Genomic DNA, 26,761 nt, shown 5'->3' on the forward strand with positions numbered 1-26,761 from the left:
ATCTTTGTCAGAATTGTGACCAAAAGACTGATGGAAATGAACAGACTGGGACTGCCAACATGTTTCCTGGCTTCTGAATGAAAATCCCTCTGCAGGGAATTGCATTTTCATTCACTAGCCATGAAACCTGTCTGCAGTCCCTGTCCACCACTTTCATCTGCTCTGTGACCCATTTTCCACACATCAAACAAGACATTCACTGCACTGTCCCACCTCTTCTCACTCTATGAATCCCATCGCACACCCCGCAGGTATTTATAGCCTGATCATCTGCAGGAGCATGAAGTTACTACCACCTTAAACATGCAAGGTGACTATTCTTTTGGTCCGGGGAGCTTATATACACAGTGTCGTTTTATCATCACTGTAATGTTCTGTTAAACACTGTTCACATACATGTCCAAATGTTTGTGTACACCCCTTATAATGAGTGCATTTAGCTATTTTAAGTTGCAGCCATTGCTGACACAGATGTACACACACAGCTTTTCTGGTCCCTATAGAGAAGTACTGTGGCAAATTGAATAGGACTCACTGGAGAAAATGACATAATGCACTGGCATCATGCCTAAAGCCAGGCGTGGGCTAGAGGTGTATAAAGTCCCCCAGCACTGAGCTGTGGACCTATGTTCTCTAGGATGATGGGTGATGCTTTATCCAATACTTTTGTGAAGAGTTGGAGAGTTGGTATAAGGTTAGGTGGCGATAATCCAACATCCTGACCTCACCAACGCTCTTGTTGCTGAATGCGATCAAATACCCACAACAATGCTATAATATGTAGTACAATACGTAGCACCCTGGATTACATAAAAAGAATGAATAAGCGGGTGTCCCAATACTTTTGTCCATATATTAGTAAAATATAATTTATGAATGCCTCGTTGGTCATTGTACTGGGCTTGGTTAAAGATAGCGCTCTTGCTGCTGTGGCTCCTTTCTCACTTATCTCAATTGTGAACGTCATGGAAGCTTCAGCTGAGTCAACTCCCACATCTTCAGGTCCTACACTTGGCTAATGAAGTGAGTGCTAATGAACACTTGGCATGATCAGGTGAGCTAATTCTTCTTGAGTGTTTTAAATGGCAGTTACTGTTTTAACTTTTTTTACACTGCAAATGAAGTCTTGGCAAAGAATTAGGCTTTGTGTTGTCATATGTTGTCAGTTATTAAAGTGGAAATACTGCTTAGAGCTTAACTGTGCAATAGAATATAGAGTGCCTGGAGTGCTGCATTGATATGGTGTCAGTCCAGCTGTCATTTCTACATTGAAAATATAATACATCAACACATTTTAGTCATTATGTTAAATGTAGTAATCGTGTTAATTTAATATTGTGTGGAATTGAGGGGCACATTTGGGCCTTTAATAAGGAACTTTTACACTGTAAAACTTTTACACTGTTTTTAGTTTTCTTCATGATTTGAACCCTGTAGCTGATCCGAACACTGTGTAAAAAAGTCTGGATGAATGGACCAGTAGAAATGTTTTAAATTACTTTTATTGTACATTGACTTCCATTTAAAATTAAAAACTATTTTACCGTCTCCTGTAAAATCCCTATTTTGGAGATATGTGTTTTTGATTGGACAGCAACAAAGTCTTTGAGTATTTATCACAGCTTCTTCTTCATTGGAATCTAGATGCACTAAGTGCCTTTAGAGGTTCTGTAGATGATCCACAGAAGTTCTCAGTATTGATAATGGCTAATATGGCAAATAGAAATTCATTAATATTAGCTACTTGTTTCAGAACCATTAACTGTGCACTATTAAGCTATTGTGGTATTGCACTTTCAGACTACATTTTATACACTTGATACTTATTCAAATGTGTTAGTAGAAGAAGCTTCAGTGAGGGGGCTATAAAGCATGTTGTTTTTTCAGCCGCGCCTATTCTTATCTGTAAGCTCGTCTGTGGACTAATCCGTCAGTAGACTAATCCGTCAGTAGTGGTTAGAAAAGAGTGAAGGCATTTCATCACACGTAAATAAATTGAGCATTAAACCTCATTTGGATGTATAATAGCCTCTGGAGTGATTGAATTAATGGTACATCTTTATGAATTCTGCATGTGTGGTCGGAGCATAGCTCACACCAAGCCCTGCAAGTTTGTGTGTATGAGCGTATTAGCGCGCGCATCTGAGTGGGGCACTTGTTTATCTGCTTAAAACACTCATAGCCCTATCTTACAACCGGACTGTCCCGGGTGGGGGAGGCAGGGAAATCTACTGTCCCTCACACACATACGTAGAAGCAAACACGTATGCTCACAGTTGCGCACATTAGTAGCCTCAGTAAATATAATTATTATTATCACAACAGAATTAATTGCAGTATATGTGCAGGTGTCACTGCACAGTAGAATAGTGAACCACCACTCCATGACTTCTGATGAAGTCTTTTACTGCCAGACATGGGATTTTGATTTCTAGTCATAAAAGCAGTTCATAAAAGAAAGTTTTTCTGAGACCTGCACCAATGCTGTAAACTGCCATTTCTAAATTACCTAATGAACTGAGGAAACAGCTACCTGAAAACACTTTGCTGTGTTCTCATAGCCTTCTCCTGCTTTGTAGGCATCAGCTATTTTTATATTCAAAGTGCTAGGCAGCTGCTTATAAAAGCCCATTTTTGCTAAATACTGGGACAAGGTTTCAGAAGCTTTGCTATTTGCATCTCCTGGCCTTTCCTAACAATGATTATGAATAACTCATAGCCCTAACAGAATAATGAAGGTCCGAGACCTTAGGTATTATCAGGTGTTATCAATAAACCATGGCAAATCTAAAATATGAATACATTTTTGCAGCTTTGTCAGCCATGACCAAAGTGGCAGATTGCAAATGATGAGAGGGCAAGTGTGAGCTGCTCAGGAGGAGGGAGAGAACAGAGGAGAAATGTTCCGTTGTCAAGTGAATCTTTTGGATGACACCCGCATTGAGCGGAACCTGGAGGTCAGTCTTGGTTATACTGAAACAGATGTATGTCCCCCAAAAGTCAGTAAACACTTTCTGTCAAAAAGCACACATTTTCATTGTGTGTGTGTGTGTGTGTGTGTGTGTGTGTGTGTGTGTATAGAAAAATGCAGTGGGCCAGGTGCTGTTCGATGAGGTTTGTAATCATCTCAACCTGCTGGAAAGGGGCTACTTTGGCCTGGCAACGTGGGATTCCTCCAACAACAGGGTAATGAGTTAACACTGTTACACAGCATACACTGCTTATTACAGTCTTACAAAGCACAGCTTCACTCTATTACACAAGCTTGATCAGCCTTCAGAGAGACACCTCTCAGTATGTTAGCTGCATGTCTACATATAGTCGCATTTCTAGGCCTTAGAGTCCCACAAAACTTGGCAACAGATGGTTGGAAATTCATTAATTCTCTATTCTTTGAAAAGTGTGGTGTCCATCACAGTTTCTCAACTGGCCTTCTTCTTCTACCTTCTTCAGGTGTGGCTGGACTTTTCTAGAGAAGTTCACAAGCAGATCATAGGTGTGGTTCTTTCTTTTGTGGAGTGTTTAAAGCATCTTCTTTCTGTGTGTTTATGTGCAGCTCTGCTTATGCTCTTCTCTTCTTGGTCTAATTTCAGGTCACGATGCTACCTTCACTTTTAATGTCAAGTTTTACCCACCTGATCCTTCCCTACTGGCGGAGGACCTCACCAGGTACTCCATTCTACATACAAACACACACACACACACACACACACACACACACACACACACACATACATGTTTTTCAGTGTCAAAGTGTGAGGCCATCCATGTGTCCTATGTGTTTTATATATTACCTATACACCGCATATTATGACCACCTTTTCATATAGGAGCAGTCTGTAGTTCTATAATTACAGACTGTAGTCCTTCTGTTTCTCTGCATAGTTTGTTAGCCTCATTTCACCCTGTTTTTCAATGGTCAGGACCCCACAGTACCACCACAGAGCAGCTATTATTTAGGTGTTGGGTCATTCTCAGCACTGCAGTGACTCTTAACCTAACCCTAAGCTTACTTATAAACTTAACTATTGTAGAAGTGAAAATCTTGCAGTTTCTGCAGGAGTTTGCATCTATGAATTCCTTTTTTAGAAGCACCATAATGAAGTAAAGCATAATGATGTGGTGCTGCTGTTTTCTCACATATGAGGACATGACAGACTGGGCTGTTTGTACATGGCAAAACAGCGCCCCAAGTGGACGTGACTTCCTTGTGAACTAGAAAATATGTACAAATGGGGCAAATTTATGAACACTCTGAGCAAATATGGTTCTATGTAGTCCAAAAACAGGGTTCTTTGATTCATAAGAGGGTTTACTTGTATTTGAAGAACCATTTAGATATAAATTGTTACTTCTAAATAAAACCATTGCCTTGACTGCAGAACCATGAATAGAACCCTTTGTTTGAATTACATAATATTTTTTTTTATGTCTTTATCTATTTCACTTTATTTACTGATTTGTAAGTGTGTGTGAATGTGTGAATGTGTGTGTGTGTGTGTGTGTGTGTGTGTGTGTATGTAGATATTTACTCTGTCTGCAGGTGAGGACGGACATCATGACCAACCGTCTGCCCTGTCCATCAGATATGCTGGCAGTGTTGGGGGCGTACACAGTCCAGTCAGAGTTTGGGGATTATGACCCTGACGTACATGTGCCGGGCTACCTCAGGACCATACCTCTCGCACCCATTCAGACCCCAGAGCTGGAAGACAGTGTGACTGACTTGCATCGCACATACGAGTATGTTACCCATCTATTCACACACTGTGTTTTTCTTTTTCCAGTTAATTAAACTTACACTTGATTGTAACACACATGGCCTCTAACCTGGGCAATTGTGATATGTTTCTTTGTAGCTCAACAAAGAGAATAGTGAACTTAATAATTTTACTATTAAATACTGCTACTATATAAGTATTATATTGTAAGTGCAGGGGAATGCCTCAACATTATTGCCCATGTTATTCACCTGTATGCTTTGCAGCAGATTAAGACTATAGAATGTCAGTACATTATTTCTTTAAAGGGTACATTTTCAAATGGTGTATATGAATGGTTGAAATGTAAACTGGAGAACAAAAGAGAAATTTAGCAGCCTGGCTTTCTGTACAATGGTGGCGTTGTGGTGGGATATCACATATACAGCACATTTTATATAGCAATTTCATTTACGCTTCAAAACCATCAGTGAGCCAATACACATCTTCTTAGTTGTTATTTGCAATGTAATATAGTAGCGGTAAATCTGAGAAAGGAGAAGATAATCTTTTATTAGTCCCACAGTGGGGAAATTAGTACAACCAATAGTTTAAAAAAATAAATCTGTGTTAAGCCAAACCCGTATCCCAAAACTGTCAATTAAATGTAATTTAATAGCTTTTCTATGACGTTTTTTGAGGCATTACACACTTCAATTCTGACTTGGTAAACTTCCGAAGTCTTTTACGAAGTTTTTATTACAAAGGGATTCCAGAAGTTGAGAGTAACAAATTTTGCTAAGAAACTTTTAGAATGAACTTCATTATCCAATGAGAAAAGAGCTTCCAGTTACATATGATATGATGTGAATGTGACAGGGGTGAAATCAAGTCTTTAGACAAAGATGTTAGAGAAAAGTTTGATGAATTTGACAAAATGCATTGAAATAAATACAGTAATTTATTTACATCCTTATTATTATTATTTACAGATTGGCAGGACCACAATTGTCATTTTAGACTGCAGTCTCCCATTAGTAAAAGAGTGTATATTGTTTTTTTGCTTGTGGTTTTTGTGTGTATTTGTGTAGGATTTTAGTGAAGGATGTTAGTGATTTGATAAATTTAGAGCATTTACCATCAAACCTCTCAGTTGTTTCTACTGATAAAGAAACATTTGTACTAACATATTTTGAAATGCTGGAATGTCTCAACATTTTGTTGAGAAATGTGTTAATATGTCTAACACATTCACTAATAAACACATTATTGTGTGTGTGTGTGTGTGTGTTTGTGTGTGTGTGTGTGTGTGTGTGTGTGTGTGTGTGTGTGTGTTAATGCAGATCGATGACTCCTGCTCAGGCAGATGAGAACTTCCTTCAGAATGCTGTGACACTCCCTTTATATGGAGTAGACCTTCATCATGCAAAGGTAAAACATGTGACCATACTGTCCTCGTACACTTTGTATATTTCATGTGTTTATGTGCTGGTGACACATTTGTGAACACCTCGATCTCTAGACTTGTTATTTAGTTGTTAATCTAATCATATGAAATTTGATAAAGCCTATAATTTGATAACCACTACATATCATTTGGGAACTACAAACCGGATTCCAAAAAAGTTGGGACACTAAACAAATTGTGAATAAAAACTGAATGCAATGATGTGGAGATGGCAAATGTCAATATTTTATTCGTAATAGAACATAGATGACAGATCAAAAGTTTAATCTGAGTAAATGTTACATTTTAAAGGAGAAATATGTTGATTCAAAATTTCATGGCGTCAACAAATCCCCAAAAAGTTGGGACAAGTAGCAATAAGTGGCTGAAAAAAGGAAATTGAGCATATAACGAACAGCTGGAAGACCAATAAACACTAATTAGGTCATTTGACAACATGAAATGACTACAGGAAATGAGCTTCAAGTTAAATATGACATGATGTCTGTGTGAAATTGGTGAAGCATGAAGCCGGGTGTTTCTTTAAAAAAATGTTTGATGAATTTGACCAAATCCACTGAAACAAATATATAATCGTACAGTTTATACTTATTTTTTTATATTATATATAAATAATAAGTATATTTTTATTTTATTTATATTATTGGATTAATATGTATTAAAATATCTGAACTGATTGGCAGGACCAAAATGATCATTTAAGACTGTAGAGTCTCCTCTGAATAAATGAATGTGTGATTTTTTTCTGCTTGTGGTCTTTGTGTGTATTTGTGTAGGATGTTAGTGGAGGAGATGTGAAGCTGGGTGTGTGTGGTGATGGAGTGACGGTGTATGAGGGCAAGGCAGCGACACACAGTTACTCCTGGCCCAGAGTGCTGAAGATTTCGTATATCCGCAACAAATTCCACTTCAGAATCCGCCACGCACAGGTAACCAATCGAAGTTTTATAATCCCATGATGTAGTCAACTATCTCCATTTTTGTCAGTTTTCTCCATGGTTTGAACCCTGTAGCTGCTCTATACACTGTGTACATAATTGTTTATTTGGCAACGATTAAATGTGCAATAACCAAAGATGTTAAAAGAATATGCAGTAAGTCAGCAAGACACCAAGAAACTAGTACCCCTAACAACTGTGCAAGACCTGGTAAACCACCAACCCACCACCACCAGTCTTTTCCGAAGTTTTTATTACAAAGGGATTCCAGAAGTCGAGAGAAACAAATTTTCATAAGAAACTTTTAGAATGAACTTCAGAACTGCATTATCCAATGAGAAAAGAGCTTCCAGTTACATATGACATGATGTGAATGTGACAGGTGTGGAACCAAGTGTTTCTTTAGACAAAGCAGTTGTCTGTTTTTAGTGTCATCCATTGTTTAAACCCTGTAGCTGCTCTATACATAATTGTGGATGGATAGGCCAACAGAATTGCTCTAAACAACTCTGAATAAACAGAATATACACCCGATACACCCGAAGAAATCAAGCTCCACTTTGGCCTTGGGCAATATCCCAGTATCCACAAGTGTTTCTTGCGCTGTGAAAAGATGACTCAACACTTTTGATCTGAAACAACGTTGAGCTGGAGAGAGGCTTTCATGGAATTGACTTTGAATTTTAATCAACATAATTTACTTAAGATGTAGTGAAAGCAGTTAAACACAACAAATTCTCTCATTTTAATATGTTGACATCCAAGTCAAGTTAACCAAGTCAAACAACCCCTTTGGGTAAGGAGTGGGGTCTGACCACACCGAACTCTGGACCGCAACATAGATGAACATGTGTGGGATTACTTGGACCAACTTTAAAGAAAGTAGATTTCTAGCCTTAAAACTGAAAGCAAGTCGGGTTTTTTTGTTTGTTTGTTTGTTTTTTGTGATGATGGAAACGAATCATTTGTACTTACTTTGGCCACCTTTACTGGAAATGAAGTAATGAAGGATGCTCTGTCTTTCACAGTATTTACTGACAATTTGCATATTTAACAGGATGCTACTGAAAGTACCATCAGCTACATTCTGCCCAGCTACCGTGCCTGCAAACGACTGTGGAAAGTTGCTGTGGAGCACCATGCCTTCTTTAGGTGGGTGGGTGTGTGAGTGTTTTGTAGGAGTTAAAGTAGTTGACATTATATTATAATGTAATGAAGTGCATTGGTTTAATCTAAAAAATAAAAGTGCTGCAACTGGCTCTTTGAGCGATGCTAATAAAGAACCGTTTCTGCTTCCATAACAGACTTTACATTCACTTCTTTAAATCTTATAAAGATATTAATTAGGGATGTCCAACAGTAAGTGAATCATGATCATATTTTTTATGATTCAAGTACCTTAATGCAGAGTATTGGCAGATAGAAATCCCATCATATCTGGTCTGATCTGATCTTTGCATTTCTATAAATAATACATCCACACAGTTTAGGTAGCATGTGCTGCTAAATAATACTCAAGTAAGCAGTTTATATAATGAGACATTCTGGGCTCATTTATTTAGTTTGAAAGCCAACTTTGTTTAAAAATGACCATTTTATAGTGAGTTTAACCCAGCCCATGGGCCGCTGGCGGGCCGGAAGTGTTATTACAAATTTCTGTTACCAAAGAATTGCCCCACCAGTTTCCACAAGTCCCTGTAGTTACTGAGTAACACGCCTAATTGTGTAATAAGCCTTGCTGCTTTATAGGGGTTAATATCTCATAATCATATAATCTAATAATAATTATCTAAGAGTAACTGACCCCCAATTAGTCAGTTCCCAGTTACTTTAAAACACTGCAGTGAAATCAGTGAAATCAATTGTGTTGGAACGAGGCAATACAGACTCTCTCTCTCTCTATATATATATATATATTTACCTACTGATGTAAAATAATTATTTTTAGTGTGGGGACCATGCTCTGCTTTTGTTTATTAGCATCCTCCACTGCACCCAGTAGTTAGGACTTCCTTATCACAAACAATGAAATCTTCAGACTTCTAAAGGTAACAGACACATCTGTACAACACGTGTGTATCCTAGGAACCACCGTCAAGATAAGTATGAGGGAATCCTGCAACTAGGATCCAGGTTCCGGTTCCGTAGAAACACCCATACTGAGACTCTGGAAGCCAGCTCCAACATCAAACGACCAGGTCCACCCGTCGCCCACACTGCAATCAAGAAAAAAGGTGTGTGTGTGTTTGTGTGTTATTTTGTGTCTGTGTGTACAGTGATCTATTGAGTGAGCTTATCCTATGTGTTAACTGCCAATGCCACCTTCCAGCAAAGGATAGCATGCTTCGGGCTTTAAGGAGCCCAACCCGAATTCAGCTTGACGATTGGTCCCAGGTGTTCAAGTTTGACCGCTCACGGCCCACTTCTATCCCAGGTAAACGTCCAACATGAAGCATTAGGTACACATTTATAACTGCCCTTTAGTATGCACAGCTATCCACGGATATATGGATTAATCAGCAGCAGAATAATGTTGCAACATTAACAAGCATATCATCACTGTCCCGCAAAAACCTTGCATCTTCATAATGGCACCTTTACAGTAGAAGGTAAAAATCTTCTTCATATTTTACCCCAGGTGGTTTTGGAACATTTCTATTGGTCCATTCATCATGTGATTTTGTTAGATTCGCAGTATGTCAAAAAAAGTGAAAATGCTTGCCATCAGCAGCCAGATTCCGAAAGAGCAGTTGGCCTTGCTCTCTCAGGGGTGGGTTGATGGCACTTCTTCCCCATATCACTCTTATCATACTCTAGATAGTCTGAGGAGACATGTGTTGGTCTTTACCCTTGTAGGATTGGGGGCATGAACGGGGATTGGGTAACTGGCCTTCCAAATTGGGTAAAAAATTAGGTACAATTTGAAAAACAGCAGAAATTTAGTTACAAGGTTTTTGCGTGACAGCGACAGTATGTTTGGAGACCTGTATGTAAAGACAGAATGCACAGAAATACTTCAGAGACATCGTAGTAATTGCTTTGTGTGTACAGAGACCACCTATACCTACCAAGAGCCATCCACACAAGCTGTTACTAAGGTCCACAGACACAAGGTCACAAAGACAGGTGCAGATGAGGAGGAGGATGATGATGATGATGTGCCAGAGGAAGAACAAGAGTGGTATCAGCTGCTTGGTGGACGTTCCGTACTCAAACAGGTCACTTTGTCCTCAGGTAAGTTCGGTCTTTTCCCCTCATTTAGCTACACTTTTCTCCCCTCTGTGTTCTGGATGTATTTCATTAAGAGAGAATTGCCCTCATGTGGGACATTTCTGTTACCGGGGAGCGTCCTGTGTGAACATTGCTTCATCCTAATCACCCTAATTCACCCACTTGGATTTCAGTTATTTGAGGTAGACCAACACTTAAAAGAGCTTGGGTGTCCCAAGTTAGGCAGTCCCCCTTATTAGGACAGTGCAACCTATTTTAGTACCAAAAACTGCTTTGTAATGGTGTGGTTCTGAGTATACTAGTAATAAAGGTTCCTCCAGTGATCTTTTATCAGACATTGCATGCAAGTTCTTTAAACATTAAAAGGCCTGTATAATATGAAAAACAGCCCGTTTAGAAATCACTGTTTCTGTGATGTTACAAGAACCAACTCATTTATATATCTCCTCTCATTCAGCCTTCCACAGTTTAGCTCCACCCCTTTATACTGCAGATCACAGGAGAGTGCCAGCTCTGAGTACTTTCTGAATGAGACACAGCACAGGTCGTCTGACAGGCAGTCAGTCATTTGTCTGATATCCATCTTAAAGGTGCAGTAACAGAAACAGCTTGTTTAATTCTGAGAGTTAAGAGAGGTTGGAAATGGTGGTCTAAATATGATTTTTTTTTTTACCATATTTGGAACATAAACCTGCAGAAAGATTCTAAAGAAACCCTTCTGGCACTTTATTTTACAGTGGGTTTTTTCATAATGCATAATGTCTTCAGAGCTTGGTATTCCTTAACATGATTGTAAACATTTTGCAGATACTGAAAAATTGGAAAGTGCACAGCCCCACCGTTGGAAACACAATTCTAACGACTGGTTGGATCTCCTCTACCCCAAGACATCCGAATCCTCTTTTTGGGAACTGGAGACAACACCATGTAAGTTGGCAATCATATTCTTTATTATAATTGAAATGAAAAAGAAAATGATTAAACTGTATCCCATTGTACTAGAAATAAATAGGTCTGAGTGACTGAGACCGCTGTGTATATTATATACATAAACAGTGAAAGCACAATGAACACAGTGTTTATTGTGTTATTGTCATTTTCTTATTATTTAAACTTAAAATTAACGCCAGAACTGTTATAGTAATTTTAAGATTCTCATCTATTTCTAGGTGAATAAGCAAGTTTAAGCACATTTGTGAAATTGGCTATGTTAATATCTTTCTACAAAAAGATTCTTCCAGTGAAGGCCTTGTTTAGATGATTATCTGGTAGACTGGATCTACTCATCAGGTGCTTTTGCCAGCAGCTTTAGTGCATTCAGTTTATTTCTATATTATATACACCAGCAATAACACGCTCAGTAATAACAGGTGTAGTGAAAGTAAAAAACCCTGATTATCTACAGTGGCTTCTGTCAAGGCAGCAAGTGAACAGTCAGTTCTTGAAAGTTATGAGTTAAAAGAAGAACAAATGGACAAGCATAATAATCTGAGACACTTTAGGAAGAACCAAACTGTGATGGCTAGACGACTGGGTCAGAACATCTCCAAAACATCAGGCAGGTCTTGTGGAGTTTTTCTGGTATGCAGTGGTCAGTACCTAAAGCAAAAGTGCTCCAAGAAAGGATAACCAATTAAATGGGTCATGGGCACCTAAGGCTCATTTATGTGGTCCATGGAGGGCCCGCCTCACAACTTACAGGACCTTAAAGGATCTGCTGCTAACGTCTTGGTGCCAGATACCACATGACACCTTCACAGGCCTCTGTTAGGATAAGAGCACTGTTAAGGTTGGTTGATTAATACCATAGAGGTTTTTTGTATTCCTTTAAAGTGTAATTATAACTTCCATTCACTTGACTCAATTGTCCTATGTTTTACACTTTCTATTTCAACCTCCCTTTTTATGTTTTTTTTTTATAGTTTGATTTTATAGTTTTATTCTTTGATTTGTGATCAGCACTTTGAATCACCTTTGCCTATAAAATGTGATCTAGAAACTTCTCTTATCTAATTTTTCTGTTTGTTGTTGTTGTTGAAGCTGGAGATCAGAAAGAAGATTATGAGAAGAAAGAATGGAAAGCGAAAACTACAGAGGAGAGCACTAAGATTGTCAAAATAACAAGAGCTGAAGGATTGCAGAAGGTTATTGAAGAAACACTAGAAGACGAGGGAGACATAGAGGGATTACAGAAAGTGATCATTGACAAACAGATGATACAGGAAGTAGAAATGTATGAGGGGCAACCTCAAGACGTTTTTGTTGAACAAAAGATAAGAAGGGTGGAAATAATAAAGGAAACAATAAAGGAAGTGATGATAGAGGAAAGTCAGAAGGCTCCTGAAGAAAAGATAAAAGGATTAGAGAAAAGATTACTAGAAGTGGAGACTATTGAAAAGAGACTGCAGGATGTCGAAGATCTGAAAGTCAGATTACAGCAAGTAGAAATGTTGGAGAGGAAACTGGAGCAAGAACAGCGGGAACAGCTGCGAGATGAGCGGGAAGCTTGGTACATTCTGCTGGATCACAAACCATTAGTGTCAGGTATGCGTGATCAGCTCTGTAATACTCACCACATACCAGGTCATGTTCATCCCATATTTACATACATTTACTCATATTTACTCAAATGCAATTCTCAGCCAAATGGAAAGTCTCTCAGCCTAGATGTGTTTGGTGTCCAAAGTTACCCTTATTTCCTTTTGCACTGGAACTCGGAAACTAATGTAGCTAACAAGTACTGGATACTTACATCCTCCAGTTAGCATTGTACAAACCGCAGGCCTAAAGATCACTCGCTTTCCTTAAAACAGTTGTTAAAGTGTCTGTGTTTTCTTCATTGTACTAATTTGTGCTGAGGTCCCAAATCAGAAATAATTCATTTTAATATGATACATTAAAATTAAACACATTTATTTACTCTGTTGTTAAAACAGATTTATGTAAATGAGTTATGTTCCGATTGGTTGTCCGATTGGTAACATTCAGTATGCATTTAAAATAAATATATTAAAGATCAATTATATACATGTATCTTCACACTTTAATACATTTATGTTTACAGTCAGCGGTTCTAATGAATCGACTGATGAGTAATTTATGGTATATATAAATAGTAGTCATATCTAATAATCTGCAGTAAGAATGAGCGAACTCCAGGTCTGAGATGTGTACTGTGGTATAAATGATATCCTCATCTGATCTCCATTAGAGCTCATTGAGATGGTTCAGCATAGAGAAGCCGTAAAAAAGATGGAAGAGGAGCCACCGCAAAAGGTCACACCACTCCAGATCCGAGGTATCTGGCATATTCTGCTGGAATTACTGCCACGATCACAATGGGCCACCCATCTTCCACGGGCTCCTTCAGGTACTTATTTTATTTACTTTACATACTTAATTACTTGTCTTAAACCGCACCAGGTTTTATATATGTTGCTTCATCACATATTACAGTGTGCAGACTGTTGTCAAGACCCTCAAAAGTGTGAAAATCATTCATTTCATAGGTCACCAAATGTTCTCCAAGAGCCTAATGTTAAAATTATATTATCTACAGACTGTTCATTTGCTTCACTCAAGTCTGTTTTTGCTGTCGCACATCATCCACAAACAGCGGTTTGTTGTTGCTCGTTTTGGCAAATGACCCTTCCCTGTAAAAGTAAGCAGTTCTTGACAGTGAGGGATCAAACCCACCAGGCTCTCTGGTTGACAGGCATGTGTCTTATTCAGACTGGATTAGTTCATCAGGGGGACATCTGTAATTAAACATTTTACACACCTCCTTAGTGATAAAACTCTCACACCCAGACGACAATAAAGGTACCACCGGATAACCTGCAGAAGGTGTGCAATAAATAGATTTCTCACTTTTTATTTTAGTGGAGGAAATCGTCCAGGAGCCTGTGTCATACATGGCAGTAGAGGAGAAGAGATGGCAGGAGGAGATGAGACTACGAGAGGAGAGGAGGAGATCAAGTCAGATAACCACACAATATACCTTCCCGGCCGAGAGAAAGCCGCAGACGGACGAGAGGGACGACTGGTTTAACCTGCTGGATGCTTCTTCTAAAGAATCAAGTAAACCCTTAACCATAACAGACAAAGTGCATTATGATCAGATTTCATAGGACAAAACACACCAATGTTTAATTACTGTCAATTCCATTCGTTTATACTGTTTATTAATAATCAGTTTTAGCAGGTGCTATAGATAATGACCATTTTCCCATTCTTTCTATGAAATCTAATAATAATTATGTAAAAATAGCTGTTTTTCAGCTGAGTATTGATAGATGGCAAGCATTACATTCACAACAACGTTCAGAAATATAAAATATTCATGGCCTGGGAATCATTTACAATTTTTAGCACCATTTTCTGTCTCTGGGCACCAACAACAGCCAATAACCCACTAACAGCCGTATTAGTATTCAGAAATAAAAAGCTTTTCCCAGCACAGAGTGAAAAGACAGGGTGCAATTGGCAATAGTATATAAAGTTGGTGTAAATCCAAGAGAACAAGAGAGTTCAGTCAAAACAAGGCATGTCAGGTTTGATGCTCTTTTAGGTTCTCATGATTTATCACCAAATACTGTGATAACAAGATATTTTTAGAAAATATTATGATGTAGAATTTGATCAGTACCACCAAGCCCTACAAGGTAACAATAGTGCTTTGACGGTTCCAGTGATGGGTTATTCGTCACAGGGTTGTGGGGCAATCCGTTTTCAGAACAAGAGCTATGTTATTTTATACACCTGAGTTTTTGAGCCACCTGTGTACACACACCTCAGCCTGACACGAGTAATTCACTGTGAATCTTGTTTGTTCTAGTGTTTGGCAAAGTTATGGAGCTCTATGAGGAGACCAAAGAGGAGAAGGTGAGGCTTGTTGAAGAGCAAATGAGTTTCATAAAGATGGAAATGCCCTTTGAATTCGTCCCGAGGACTCCAGAAGAACTGCAAGAAAGTGACCGCTGGTTTCTGCTTTTGGACCCAATACCTTTGGAGAAGAGAAGTGTTCTATCAGGTAAAGATGTGTGTCTGCGTCACATCTGTACAAGCAGCCATACAAATTTCCCCTTTAACAACTGTCTTTTCGCAGTGATCACCATTACTTTATGTATAAAGTACCAGTCAAAAGTTTGGTTAAATGTGTGCTGATTATCATCTTAAAAATATTTGATCCAAATACTACGGTGGCCATACGCATGTTTTCAGAAAAAGAGAACATTGGAGACACATGACTATCCACTGTAGTTAAGATGTCGTGGCTAGAGGGGTTTTTATTAGGCCTAAGTTGTAGGACTGTGGCAGTGTGGATGTGTGAGGGTGGAAATACCTCTCAAACCATGCAGCTACGGTTAAGGTTAATGTACATAAAGAGAGATAGAGATAGCCTTAATAGCCTGTATGACACACATTTAGGGGCAGTGGTGGCTCAGCGGTTAGAGCACTGGTCTATTGATAACAAGGTTGTCGGCTCGGCAAGCTGCCACTGTTGGACCCTTGAGCAAGGCCCTTTACCCTTTCTGCTCCCCGGGCGCTGGAGTTGGCTGCTCACCGCTCTGGGTGCGTGTGTGTGTACTCACTGCCCCTAGTTCACTAGTGTGTGATTGAGTGTGTGTTCACTACCACAGATGGGTTAAATGCGGAGGACACATTTCGCTGTACAGTGACAAATACGTGTACCTTTACCTTTTTTTTACCTTTTGACCAAACCATCTCCTTTTAGTTCTATGCACAACTTAGGCCTACTTAAAACCCCCCAGCCACAACATCCTAACTACAGCTTGATCATATCCTAAAATATGATCATCCTAGTTTTTGGATCAGATGTTTTTAGGATGATGATCAGTACACATTCAACCAGGTGTGTCTGAGCTTTTGACTGGTACTGTATATTTTTTCTTTATATAAAATTTTCTTTATATTTGTTATTGTATATAGTCATTTTCAACTAAAAAAATTCACTGTTTGTTTACTATGTCTTTTATGAGAACCCATAGCTCCATAGAGCTTTGGTTTTCCTGAAACAAGCACTGTGCATTGATCATTAATAGCAGTAGTTCATTAACATGTCAGTATTTATTGGCCTTTGTTAAGAACACTGCTCATGAAAACACTGCAGAGGCAATGACAGGCCAATACTGTGATAATCTCCACTGGATATTTCTGCATATTTATTGTGGTAAACTGTTGGTTTCTGCAATTTATGAACATTAGAGCATTCCTTTTTCAGTAAACAACAAATCAAATACTTGTTGCAGCCCTAGACAGTAGAAAGTTTATTCTGCTCATTCTTGCTGAAACTCATGCATCATTTCTTTCATTTATTTTAATTCGCAAATTCATTTTTAACCTCTGCCATCACAGATCCTCTGGAAATAAGGATGAAAGAGGAGCAAGCATGGAGACTGAAAGAAGAAGAAAAGAAAAGGCAGCTAGAGAAGAAGAAGACGATTGCTGAAGAAACAGGTACAGATACACCCCACCCACACCCACCGCTTACAAACTCAAATTAGAACAAATGTTCCACTTAGGGGTTGGCAATATAATAATATTTGATCATATTGTGAATTAAATTTCTTTAAAAAAAAGTGAAGAACAATGATCAGCTGCATGTTTTGTAATTAGACAGGTTTAATTGGATGAAGTGCAACACATTAAAAAATCAAATACAAAATCAACAAAAAAAAACAAATAAAAAATCCCTGGAGAATTAGTTTTTAGGAATCTGGCGCAACAAATGCATTTTGTCTATAATTACATTTATCATAATAAATATCATGAAAATGTAAAATATATATTAAAATATCAAGATATAATATTTTTCTACCATATTGACCACCCCTAGTCCTACTACTAACGAAGCTGAAGGACTGCTCTCTGAATCTTAATGTCTTAACCTGCTGCTTAATACACCTGATTGTCTATTCACATGCATATATTTGTTATTTATTTATTCTGTTGGTTTATATTTCATTATTATATTATAATTTCCTGTCATATTTTTTGTCAGCTGTCCATGTGGTGGTGACAGTGATTGAAGAGAAGAAAGCTGAACAGAAGATCAGAATGGAGGAAGTGAGGAAGGAACAGAAGGAACTCATCATTGTGGAGAAGAGAGAAGTGCAGCTTCTACCAGAGAGAGAAGCAACAACCCAGAGAGATATTTACGATGACTGGTTTATCCTTTTGGATAAATATCCTAAAGGTAACAGGGGGTCAGCCAGGTGTCCCTCAGTATTAAATATGTCATGAACCTAAACTTCACCAAGCCTCAGAAAGCGAAGAGAAATGTCTTACAGTAAAGCGACAAGAACCTAAAACTGCTATGTACAGGAATGAGACACAGTGTCTTCACACCACATCTTCATGTTCAAATATGATTCTCTTAAAAATAACAAAACACAGTTCCCATGTTCACACCTAGCTGCAACTGAAAGTAAGTGTATTCTGCATAACGTATGTTTGCTGTGTGTTTCAGTGCCCGTGGCTGAGGTATATGAAGACACAGTAGGCCTGAGAATCCAGCCAAGAGTCTCAACAGTGTCTGAGCAGGTGACCATCATGGAAAAGGTAGCAATCATTGAAGAGAGGCCCTCGATCATTGAAGAGAAGAGAGAAGTCAGAGCTGGAGAAGTGGAGAGGAAGGTTCCAGCTGTGCTGGCTGATGATGACAACAGCTGGTTTGTGCTCTTTGACAAAGCACCGTTTGCTGAGAGTGTTCCCATAGGTAATGACACCAGACCCTCACTCATGGTTCAGTCTAAGTCTCTAAGCTAGGACAGACTTGGTAAATACCTGACCACTTCAAATCATTCATTTATAGTATTACATGATAATAGTAATTTATAGAACAGACAATAGTAATTTATTGTGAACTCAAAGGATCTGTCAGTGGCATTGATTTTACAGTTATTCCTGAATAATAGTTACTTGAAAACAGTAAACCCTTAAATGTGTCAAATAATGTATTTATTGAGTAGTTTAAGCAGTTCTTTGATGTAGGATTGGCAAGTGTGTGACTTTGGTTGTGACAAAAAATGCTTAGATGTTTTTTTTTCAACCCTGTTTACAACCCTGTTGTTTAGCCTCAGAAGGAAACACACTGATATTCCTTTTATGAAAAGCTCTGCTACTGGCTGGTTTACAGATACGGAGAAAGCTTGCAGAATGTGCACATTTTAGCATAGTTTTAACACTGTAAAACAGATTGTAGGGGGGTTAGCTTCTAGCCTTACCCCTCTTACTTTCCCAGATTTAGCTTTCTCAAGTCATACGAGTGATGTGTGTTTAGCTTCGCTCTGGTAGTCAGCTGAGGTAGTCCAGTTTGTTGTCGAGGGAACAGACAATGTAGAAAAGAGGTGGTTCAGAGTCTGGATGATGAGCTGCTCTTCAGTGTTAGAAATATCAACTACAACATATTTGACTAAGCCCACTTCAATGCTAAAGGGAAAACCATGTGACCCAAGCCTGAGTTGTTTTTGTTGATTTGCTCATTAATCTCTCTTTGACTGCTGCAGAGGTTTCAGACTCATGGTATGCAGAGGAGAAGATATATAGAGAGATAAAAGAGAGGAGGATCCAAGAGGAGCAGAAGAGAAAACGTGAGGCCGAGGACAGAGTTGCTCGCGTAACTGTGGAGACAGAAGAGGAGTTTGAGATGGAGGAGGGTGAAGATTGGTTCATCCTTCTGCGAACATTAGGTAAACAGAGATGCACATGGCTGTCGTTTTTTGAGTTGCAGTCTCTATTGCCTGGAGGTCTAAGTGTCTGTTTCTTTTCCCATGTGTCTCTCTCCATCTCTCCTCTGGATGTAAACACAGCGGACAGGAGAGCCGAGGCAGAGCGGCGTAGAAAAGAAGAGGAGTGGGAGAAGCAAGTCATGGTTGAGGAAAGGAGAAAAGGATCAACCAAACCAGATATTATGTTTATTTATCAGAGAGATGTTAAGGATGACTGGTTTCTACTTATGGATGCTTCTATTAAAGTGATAGGTAAACACATTTTTACTCATACGCTATATGGACAAATGTATAAGGACACCTGCTCATTTATTGCCTCTTCTGAAATCAAGGCTAGTAAAAAAAAAAATCATCCTTTTTAGTTGGCCTAACTGCCTCTACTGTCCAGGGAAGGCTTTATACTAGATTTTGGAGCATTACTGTGGTGAATTGATTGTGTTCAGCAACAAGAGTGTTGGTGAGGTCAGGATGTTGGGTGATCACTATCCCCACCTCATCCCCAACTCCCTAGACCATCCCAAAAGGATTAGATGGAGCACCAACCATCATTCCAGAGAACACTGTTCCACTGTTTATACCCCCAATAAGTTCATCTGCTCCAGAAGGTCCAACTTAGCAGTACTTCACTACAGGGACTAGACCAGCTGTGTGTGTGTGTGTGTGTGCATTTTCACATCTGTGTCAGGAAGTAGCACAGTAGCTAAATGCATTCAATAGCAGGGGTGTCCACAAACATTTGGACAAACATTTGGACATATTGTGTACTTTGTATCTACACTCATGTTCAACTATTGAAAATACCTTACATGCAGTGCGTATATATAATGCACAGGGTCTTCAAGGCTGGAACAGAGGACCACTGTGGCAGGTGGTAATCAGTCATAATGAGCAATTCAATCTCTCTGTTTGTAGATCGTGAAACTCCCCCCTCCATCTCCCCTCCAGTGGTTGTGCCTAAACCCCGTCCAGAGCCTACACCCCGTCCAGAGCTTAAACCACGACCAGAGCTTAAACCCCGTCCAGAGCTAAAACCTCGTCCAGAGCTTAAACCCCGTCCAGAGCTTAAACCCCGTCCAGAGCCTACACCCCGTCCAGAGTTTAAACCCCGTCCAGTGCTTCCGGCTGACCATCCAATGACCTCCACTCCCACTGCACAACCTGCCTCCTTCACCAGACCCTCCTTTCAGGACGAGACACTGAAGAGCCTGGATTACACACAGGAATCTGAGGTTTGCAACACACATGCAAACACATACACACACACACACATACACACACATGTACGCTATAAACCTACAAACCTTAAACTGAAGCTGGGGCTCAGCAGTCTAATGCGCAACCCCTACGGCTCGGGGGTGGCTAGTTATAACCATGATCTTGAACCATGCTGCTTTGCCATCAGCAGCTGGAGTCAGAGAGAGCACAATTGGCTGTAGTCGTGGGTGGGAATATGATTCTCTGTCCTCTCATCACACTCAGGCGGTGTTGGCAGGCGCAGGCGTCTGTTAGCAGGTGTGGTAGACTTGGGCACCCGGCGCTTTCCCCTGAGCGTGACAGCTGCTGTAAAAATTTGGAAGTGGTAGTGGATTGCTTCACATGTATCGACATGAGACATGTGTGAAGTCCTTACCCTCCTAGTGTAGGGGGCATTGCTAGTGCTAAGAATGGGTGGGTTATTTGGCAGTACCAAATTGGGGAAAAAGAGAAACGTTAATGAAACTAATTTATATATATAAGAAAGAAATAAACTATAGCTATCATGTTTCATACATGGTGAACAATGTAAGTGGAAGTTGGGAATTCTTAAAAATCCATTTCAGTGTAAAACTACTGTAGATGTAATTTCATTGCTTTCTCTGCCATTACAGCTGGAACCAGAGTCAAGCCTTATCATAAAGGTAAAGAACTAAATCTCTCCTTTCTTTTATATCTTAATTTATATCTTAACTAGTAATCATATCTGACACTATGAAATTATGAAACTATGACAAAGAATAATTCAACTCAAAAGTTGTCCAGTACTTCATTTAGGCCTGGAAATATGGCCAAAATGTCTATATTACTGCTGTGATGCAAGAACCTTGTACAGTTTTTCCCTTTTTAACATTATATGAATCTGGCAGTTGTTCTTATAATCTATCAAAATTTCATGATGAATGGAGCAATGGAAATTCTCCACAATCTTTTTACATTGACTTCCATTGAAAGTTAAGAAGGTTTCTTCCTTCTCCTTTAAAGTTGCCATTTGAAGTTGCAAGGTTTTTGCATAACAGCTACGATATACAGTATTATTGGTATCTAAGAATTTGATGTAAAGCTTCTGCATTGCTGACCTTTGCCTCTTTGTTTTTAACCGATCACAGAGAATGATGAAGAGAATGCAGAATGAAAGCATTTATGTCCGTCACAGCAAGCGAATGTTGGAGGTATGTGGACGTTAAGATTTACTTAATGCCGACGCTAGCTCATATGTTCTCAAACACACTCACTCTCTCTTACAGGGCAGTGATGTAGCCCATGAGGTGGTACTGAAGCAACATGCCAGCACCAGTGAGCTAAAGCGGAACTACATGGAAGATGTGCCGGTGTTTGGCCCCACCGACTGGGACAAGCGCCTCTCCACCCACAGTCCTGTCCGCATCCCTCAGACAATCAGTGACCAGGTCCTCATCAGCATGGACACAGTGAGTCACACAAACATAGACTGTATGCCCTCTAGCTGCCTGATGTCATTTATGTTGCTTTGCAGTGTTTACTGGATGAAACAAACAGCTGCATTTATTTACTGCATTTAAATATCAGGAGCATATACACCAATGTTATATATTTCCCATGTAAATTATTCTGCCATATTTAAGCTTAAAGCTTCAAATTTCACTTACATAGTATTCAACCAAGTAGCATTATGTAAACTGTGTGTCTAAATCAGACACACAGACACAAACCACATCAAGTAGTCTTTAGTAGACTTGCTTATGTGGTTTCTGAGAGTGTATGACATCCTGTTATCTACAGACATGTAAAAAATGTAAAAGCCAAGGAAACCCCCTTTTTAACATATCTAAATAAATGGACATGTGATCTTCATTGGAACAATATTGAGAGATGGGGTCATTTAACAGAACATATACAACTAAAGAAATATATTTAATCTAATGTAAAAGAAATGTAAGAAAATGTGGAGAAATGTAATTACCATTTGTAAAAATGTAATTCATAGAATTTTAGTTTACTTTTGAGTTTAAAGTTGGTACACCCCACATTTGTATTACTATGGCTAAAATGGAAGAAATGAGAATCAGGTGCAACACATCAGAGAGGATTTTAGGCTGTGTCCGAAACTGTGCTCTATTCACTATTCCCTACATGTGGAAATCTGAATCACCATTATAGGGAACAGAATTCACTACATACAAGATAATGAATGACTTGTTATACATGTGAGCTCACAGCTGTACGACAGCAGAGTATGTATCATAAGCAGTCTGAATATCACTCTACCTCAGAGAAGCTACACGCAAATCATCAAGCCAAACAACGCGATGGATTATAGGTGTTTTAGTGTACATCGTTTGTAGGCTACATATTACGGTAGTAATACCGTGGGATTGTTACAGTGCGCTAAAAATTTGGCACTAACTGGCACTAAAATTTGGGCACCAAACACCAAAGTAGTGCAAATTGTTTTGTTATGTTAAAGGCATAAGTTCCTTGAGGAACCGGTGGATCTGAAACGGTGGATGAACCTCTTAAGGTGTTTTGAGGAACCTTCAAAAAGAAAGGGTCCCTCAAAGCACTGTAAGAGATTTCGCTGTCCACTAAATCATTTCTCTACAGAACATTTAAAACAACTGCCAACATGTCCAGATCAGGCTGACCTAGAAACTTCAAGTCTCCAACAATCCTAAAATGTCATCACAGGATCTACAGGCAGCTCTTGCCACAGTTAATGTCAAAGTGCAGTATCTACCATCAGAAAGAGACTGTACAAGTTTGATTTTCATGGTGCACGTGGAGGAAACCCTTAACGTACATTTATCTGTTCAGAGTACATTGATCCAGAAGTCCTGATCTTTGTTTTGGCGTTCTCTGGCAAACTTTAGTCTTATCCAGATGCTTTTCTTTGACGACAAGGACTTCCTCCATTTCTTAAAGTTGTGACTATATATTTATATCACATTTGATCCATATATGTATATGGACATTGTACCATAATGGTTTAATAGTGTGTCCTCATTGTTTCACATGACTTTAAACAAATGAACATAAGAATTCACATAGCAAAAAACATTATTAGCAGAAGTACCATGTTGAAGGCGTCGTAGTCCATTCATTTTAGAATTGTTCGAGGAGAAAATTGTGTATGTTTCATTTCATTTATTCCTTTATTGTGTGAGCATCCTTTTAACTTTGTTTCTTGCCTTCTGCAGCTGGAAACAGAGACAGTCATTATCAGACAGGTCAGACACTCAATCCCTCCTTTCTCTTTCATCTATTTACTGTACATTCAAGGTGACAAGTTGTTAAGTAATCTTAGACATACTGTACAGGGGATGTACAACATAATGGAAATGCCACATAAAACATTCATAATTACAATATAATTACAGACTGTAGCCCATCTGTTAATGCGCAGCCACCTATTCATCATCCACCATTGGAAAGAGACCATCTTAGGACCACCACTGACTAATTGGATGGTGGACCATTTTCAAAACTGCAGTGCCACTGACATGATAGAGACGTCTTAGTATGTGTTGAGAAATGTTCACAGACTGAAAATATATAGCCGACACTGGTCTTGTGGTCAGAAACTGACCAGGGAGGAAGGGCTATAGAAACACATATTGCACATGAAAGAACAGTAACTAAGGTAGCTAGCTGTACACCTATACTGTGGTAAGGGTAAGTGCAGACTGCACCCAAGCAACACTGCTGAGACTGATACAGTCATAGTAGTGGGACACAAACATGCCTACCTAACAGCTGTGCTGATAATAGATGTGCTGTTCATCACCTAAATAATATCTGGTGTATGGCGGTCCTGTCATGGTCCTTTTCCGCTGATTGATTGGGTAGATGAGGCCAGCAAATAGTGAATGAAAATATGGGCTACAGTCACACAGTGAGTGTAAACATACAAAGTGCTGCTGTACGTAAGTGTACCTAGCAAAGTGGCCAGTGAGTTTGATTGTTTAATATGAGGTTTCCATATTTCCATTTTTTGGACACCTCCTGTATTTGCTTATGAGGTCTCTGACACTGTATGACATATTGTTTCTAAACAAATGTACAGACAAAATATGAGGTTGCTATCGACCATTTTTAGCTACACTTAGCTACTTTTGTCATTTTTTATAATGAAACGTTTGTCATATAGTGTGAGAGAACCTCTGTGGATCAAATTATGTTATTATGGATCCACCCTGTTGCCTTGCCTTACAATTGGTTTTATGGAAGCGGAAAAAAATAGAGAGTGAATGAAAAGGATCCATCACTAACACATGGTTTTACTTTCCAGGTGGTAGAAGAAGAAGTGTCGGACATCACTGAAACGTCTTTTTCTTACTAATACATTAATCCCAGATGCACTGCAGTTATAGCTTTTGTACCACATTAATAATGCATTTTAATCATTAGAGCTTGTATTTGATACTAGTCTATATACAGTTGGTGGGGAGTTTACATGCACTTATCATGGACATGAATGTATTGACAATATTGGGTTTCCAGGGATTTTTGGGGCAGAATGAGTGAACAACATGCATCTTACAGGAACACAGGGTCAAATATATATGTGCAGGGTCAAAAATTTTTACCCACTTGCTTAGGCCACAGACTCTTAACTTTCTGTTAGTGATCATGATCGACTACAGCTGGTAGCTTCTCTGTGCTCACATTAAAGGGTTTATTACACTGATTGGAATGACCAACACACAGTACAATGAGAAAGGTTCAAGATAGTATTCAATATTTCAATTCAATAGTTCAAGTCTCAGTATAGGTCTGAGAAGGATGGGTGTAGATTTACACAAGTCAGAAATGTCTCTTGGAGCCATTTCTAGACAACTGCAGGTTCCAAGATCACCAGTTCAAACAATTGTAAGATGATGCATTCAACCCCAAGAACACTGTACCAACTGTTGAACCTGGTGGTGGTAGCATCATCGTGCTCTGGGGTAGTTGTGCTGTGAGTTGAATTGGTACATTGCCAAGTAGGTGTTCAAAACAGGACAACCTCAAACGCACATTAAAGATGGCTGTGTAATAGAAAAAACAGGCCAACATTAAGCTTTTGGATTGGTATTCAGCCACCTCAGCCACAACCCTATTGAAAATATGTAGACTGAGCCTTAGAGTGAGGTCTGTGCCAAAAAACCAACACATTAAACTGAACTCTATAAAGTCTGCCAGGAACATCAAATATCCAACCAAGATTCTGACAGAAACGTGTTGTTGCAGTTAACTGAATATTAACCGAATATGTAGTGTGTTGTATGTATATTTCTGACCCTGTATTAATTTCAGAAGATTCTCAAAATGTAAGCATGTGCACAACATATATGTTAAAGATGTATGTTGTTCACTCATTCTGGCCCGGAAACAAAGCCAGTTAAAATAATTTCATGATGAGTGTATGTAAATGTCTGACCAAACTGTGTTATAATACACAACATGCTGCGATTCCTATAACCTTTGTGAGAAGCTACATAGTGAGTAATTAATGAGAGAAAAATCTTTTTCATGTTTTTAGGAGTAGATTGATGAAAGCAATATCTTTGACTAAAGCTACAACCCAGCTAAATGAAAGTCTACCACTGTGTTAATTTAGCATTGCTGATCCCACAAAACCTATCATTAGGAGACCAATTTGGAATGACTCTCAGTACATTTTGATTTCTAACAAAAGAACAAAACTGACTAAAACTAAACTAAACTTTTTTGGAAAATATAAACACAACTTTCTATTGATTTCTAACTAAAATACACAAACTAAAAGAAGCAGGGTGAATGTTCCTGTGCACTGAAAAATATTGCACTAAATTCAACTTAATTTTCTCATTAACATAGAAGGTCAACACAGTTTTGTTTGGAATATCAGTCTTGTAATAAATTAAAGAATACATGTGAAAAAGTTTGGGTTTGTGTACTGTATATTTTATGTGAGTACTTTGTGTTTATATGACACATATTTTCCTATATATACTTTTTTAATTGGATGTAATTTTATGTTTGACACCTGCACAAAGAGAAATTCTTTGTACACCGATGTGATGAATATAGATTCTGATTCCAATTCTGATAAATTAATTAAGCTGAATCTCAAAAATATAGTTTTTCATGCATTGCTTCAGGCATGATTCAGGTACCTTAAACTGGTCACATACTTATAAGGGAGAAATCCACTGATTATTTTTATATTCTACATAGTAATTCAAAGGATAAGATGTAAACAAAGTTATGTATTATCCAATTTGTTATGGTTTTATGTGAGATGCTCCATTGTAAAGAAATTTGTTGAATGTTGAAATTGTGTTGAATGTTTTTTGAATACGCTGCCCAATTCATAATGAGAGGGCTTTGGGATTAAAACAGTCCCTCATTGGCAGAGAGGTACGTTTAAGGCATCATTAGGCAAAAAAAGCCTACCAATGTTTTACCATGATCAAC

General features: G+C 38.7%; 1 protein-coding gene across 2 annotated transcripts; it reads left to right on the forward strand.

Moving 5' to 3' along the window:
• Positions 1 to 917: 917 nt before the first annotated feature.
• Positions 918 to 26,621, forward strand: epb41b (erythrocyte membrane protein band 4.1b). Of its 2 annotated transcripts, XM_072691869.1 has the most exons (28): positions 918 to 1,054; positions 2,813 to 2,957; positions 3,082 to 3,186; positions 3,454 to 3,496; positions 3,594 to 3,669; positions 4,525 to 4,743; positions 6,044 to 6,131; positions 6,945 to 7,097; positions 8,164 to 8,258; positions 9,192 to 9,340; positions 9,436 to 9,540; positions 10,158 to 10,340; positions 11,145 to 11,264; positions 12,378 to 12,881; positions 13,549 to 13,707; positions 14,220 to 14,417; positions 15,175 to 15,369; positions 16,716 to 16,817; positions 17,362 to 17,556; positions 17,830 to 18,078; positions 18,869 to 19,051; positions 19,172 to 19,342; positions 20,003 to 20,319; positions 20,959 to 20,988; positions 21,454 to 21,516; positions 21,592 to 21,774; positions 23,521 to 23,550; positions 24,612 to 26,621. In XM_072691869.1, exons 2-28 carry the CDS (start codon positions 2,901 to 2,903, stop codon positions 24,660 to 24,662), a joined length of 4,023 nt encoding a protein of 1,340 aa, XP_072547970.1. In that variant the 5' UTR covers positions 918 to 1,054; positions 2,813 to 2,900; the 3' UTR covers positions 24,663 to 26,621. The 2 variants fall into 2 exon arrangements, with proteins under 2 accessions (XP_072547970.1, XP_072547979.1); XM_072691878.1 differs by lacking the exons at positions 20,003 to 20,319; positions 23,521 to 23,550; positions 24,612 to 26,621 and having other exon boundaries at positions 21,592 to 21,675.
• Positions 26,622 to 26,761: the final 140 nt, after the last annotated feature.

Source organism: Salminus brasiliensis, chromosome 1 (assembly GCF_030463535.1).
Source record: "Salminus brasiliensis chromosome 1, fSalBra1.hap2, whole genome shotgun sequence".
NCBI lineage: Eukaryota > Metazoa > Chordata > Actinopteri > Characiformes > Bryconidae > Salminus > Salminus brasiliensis.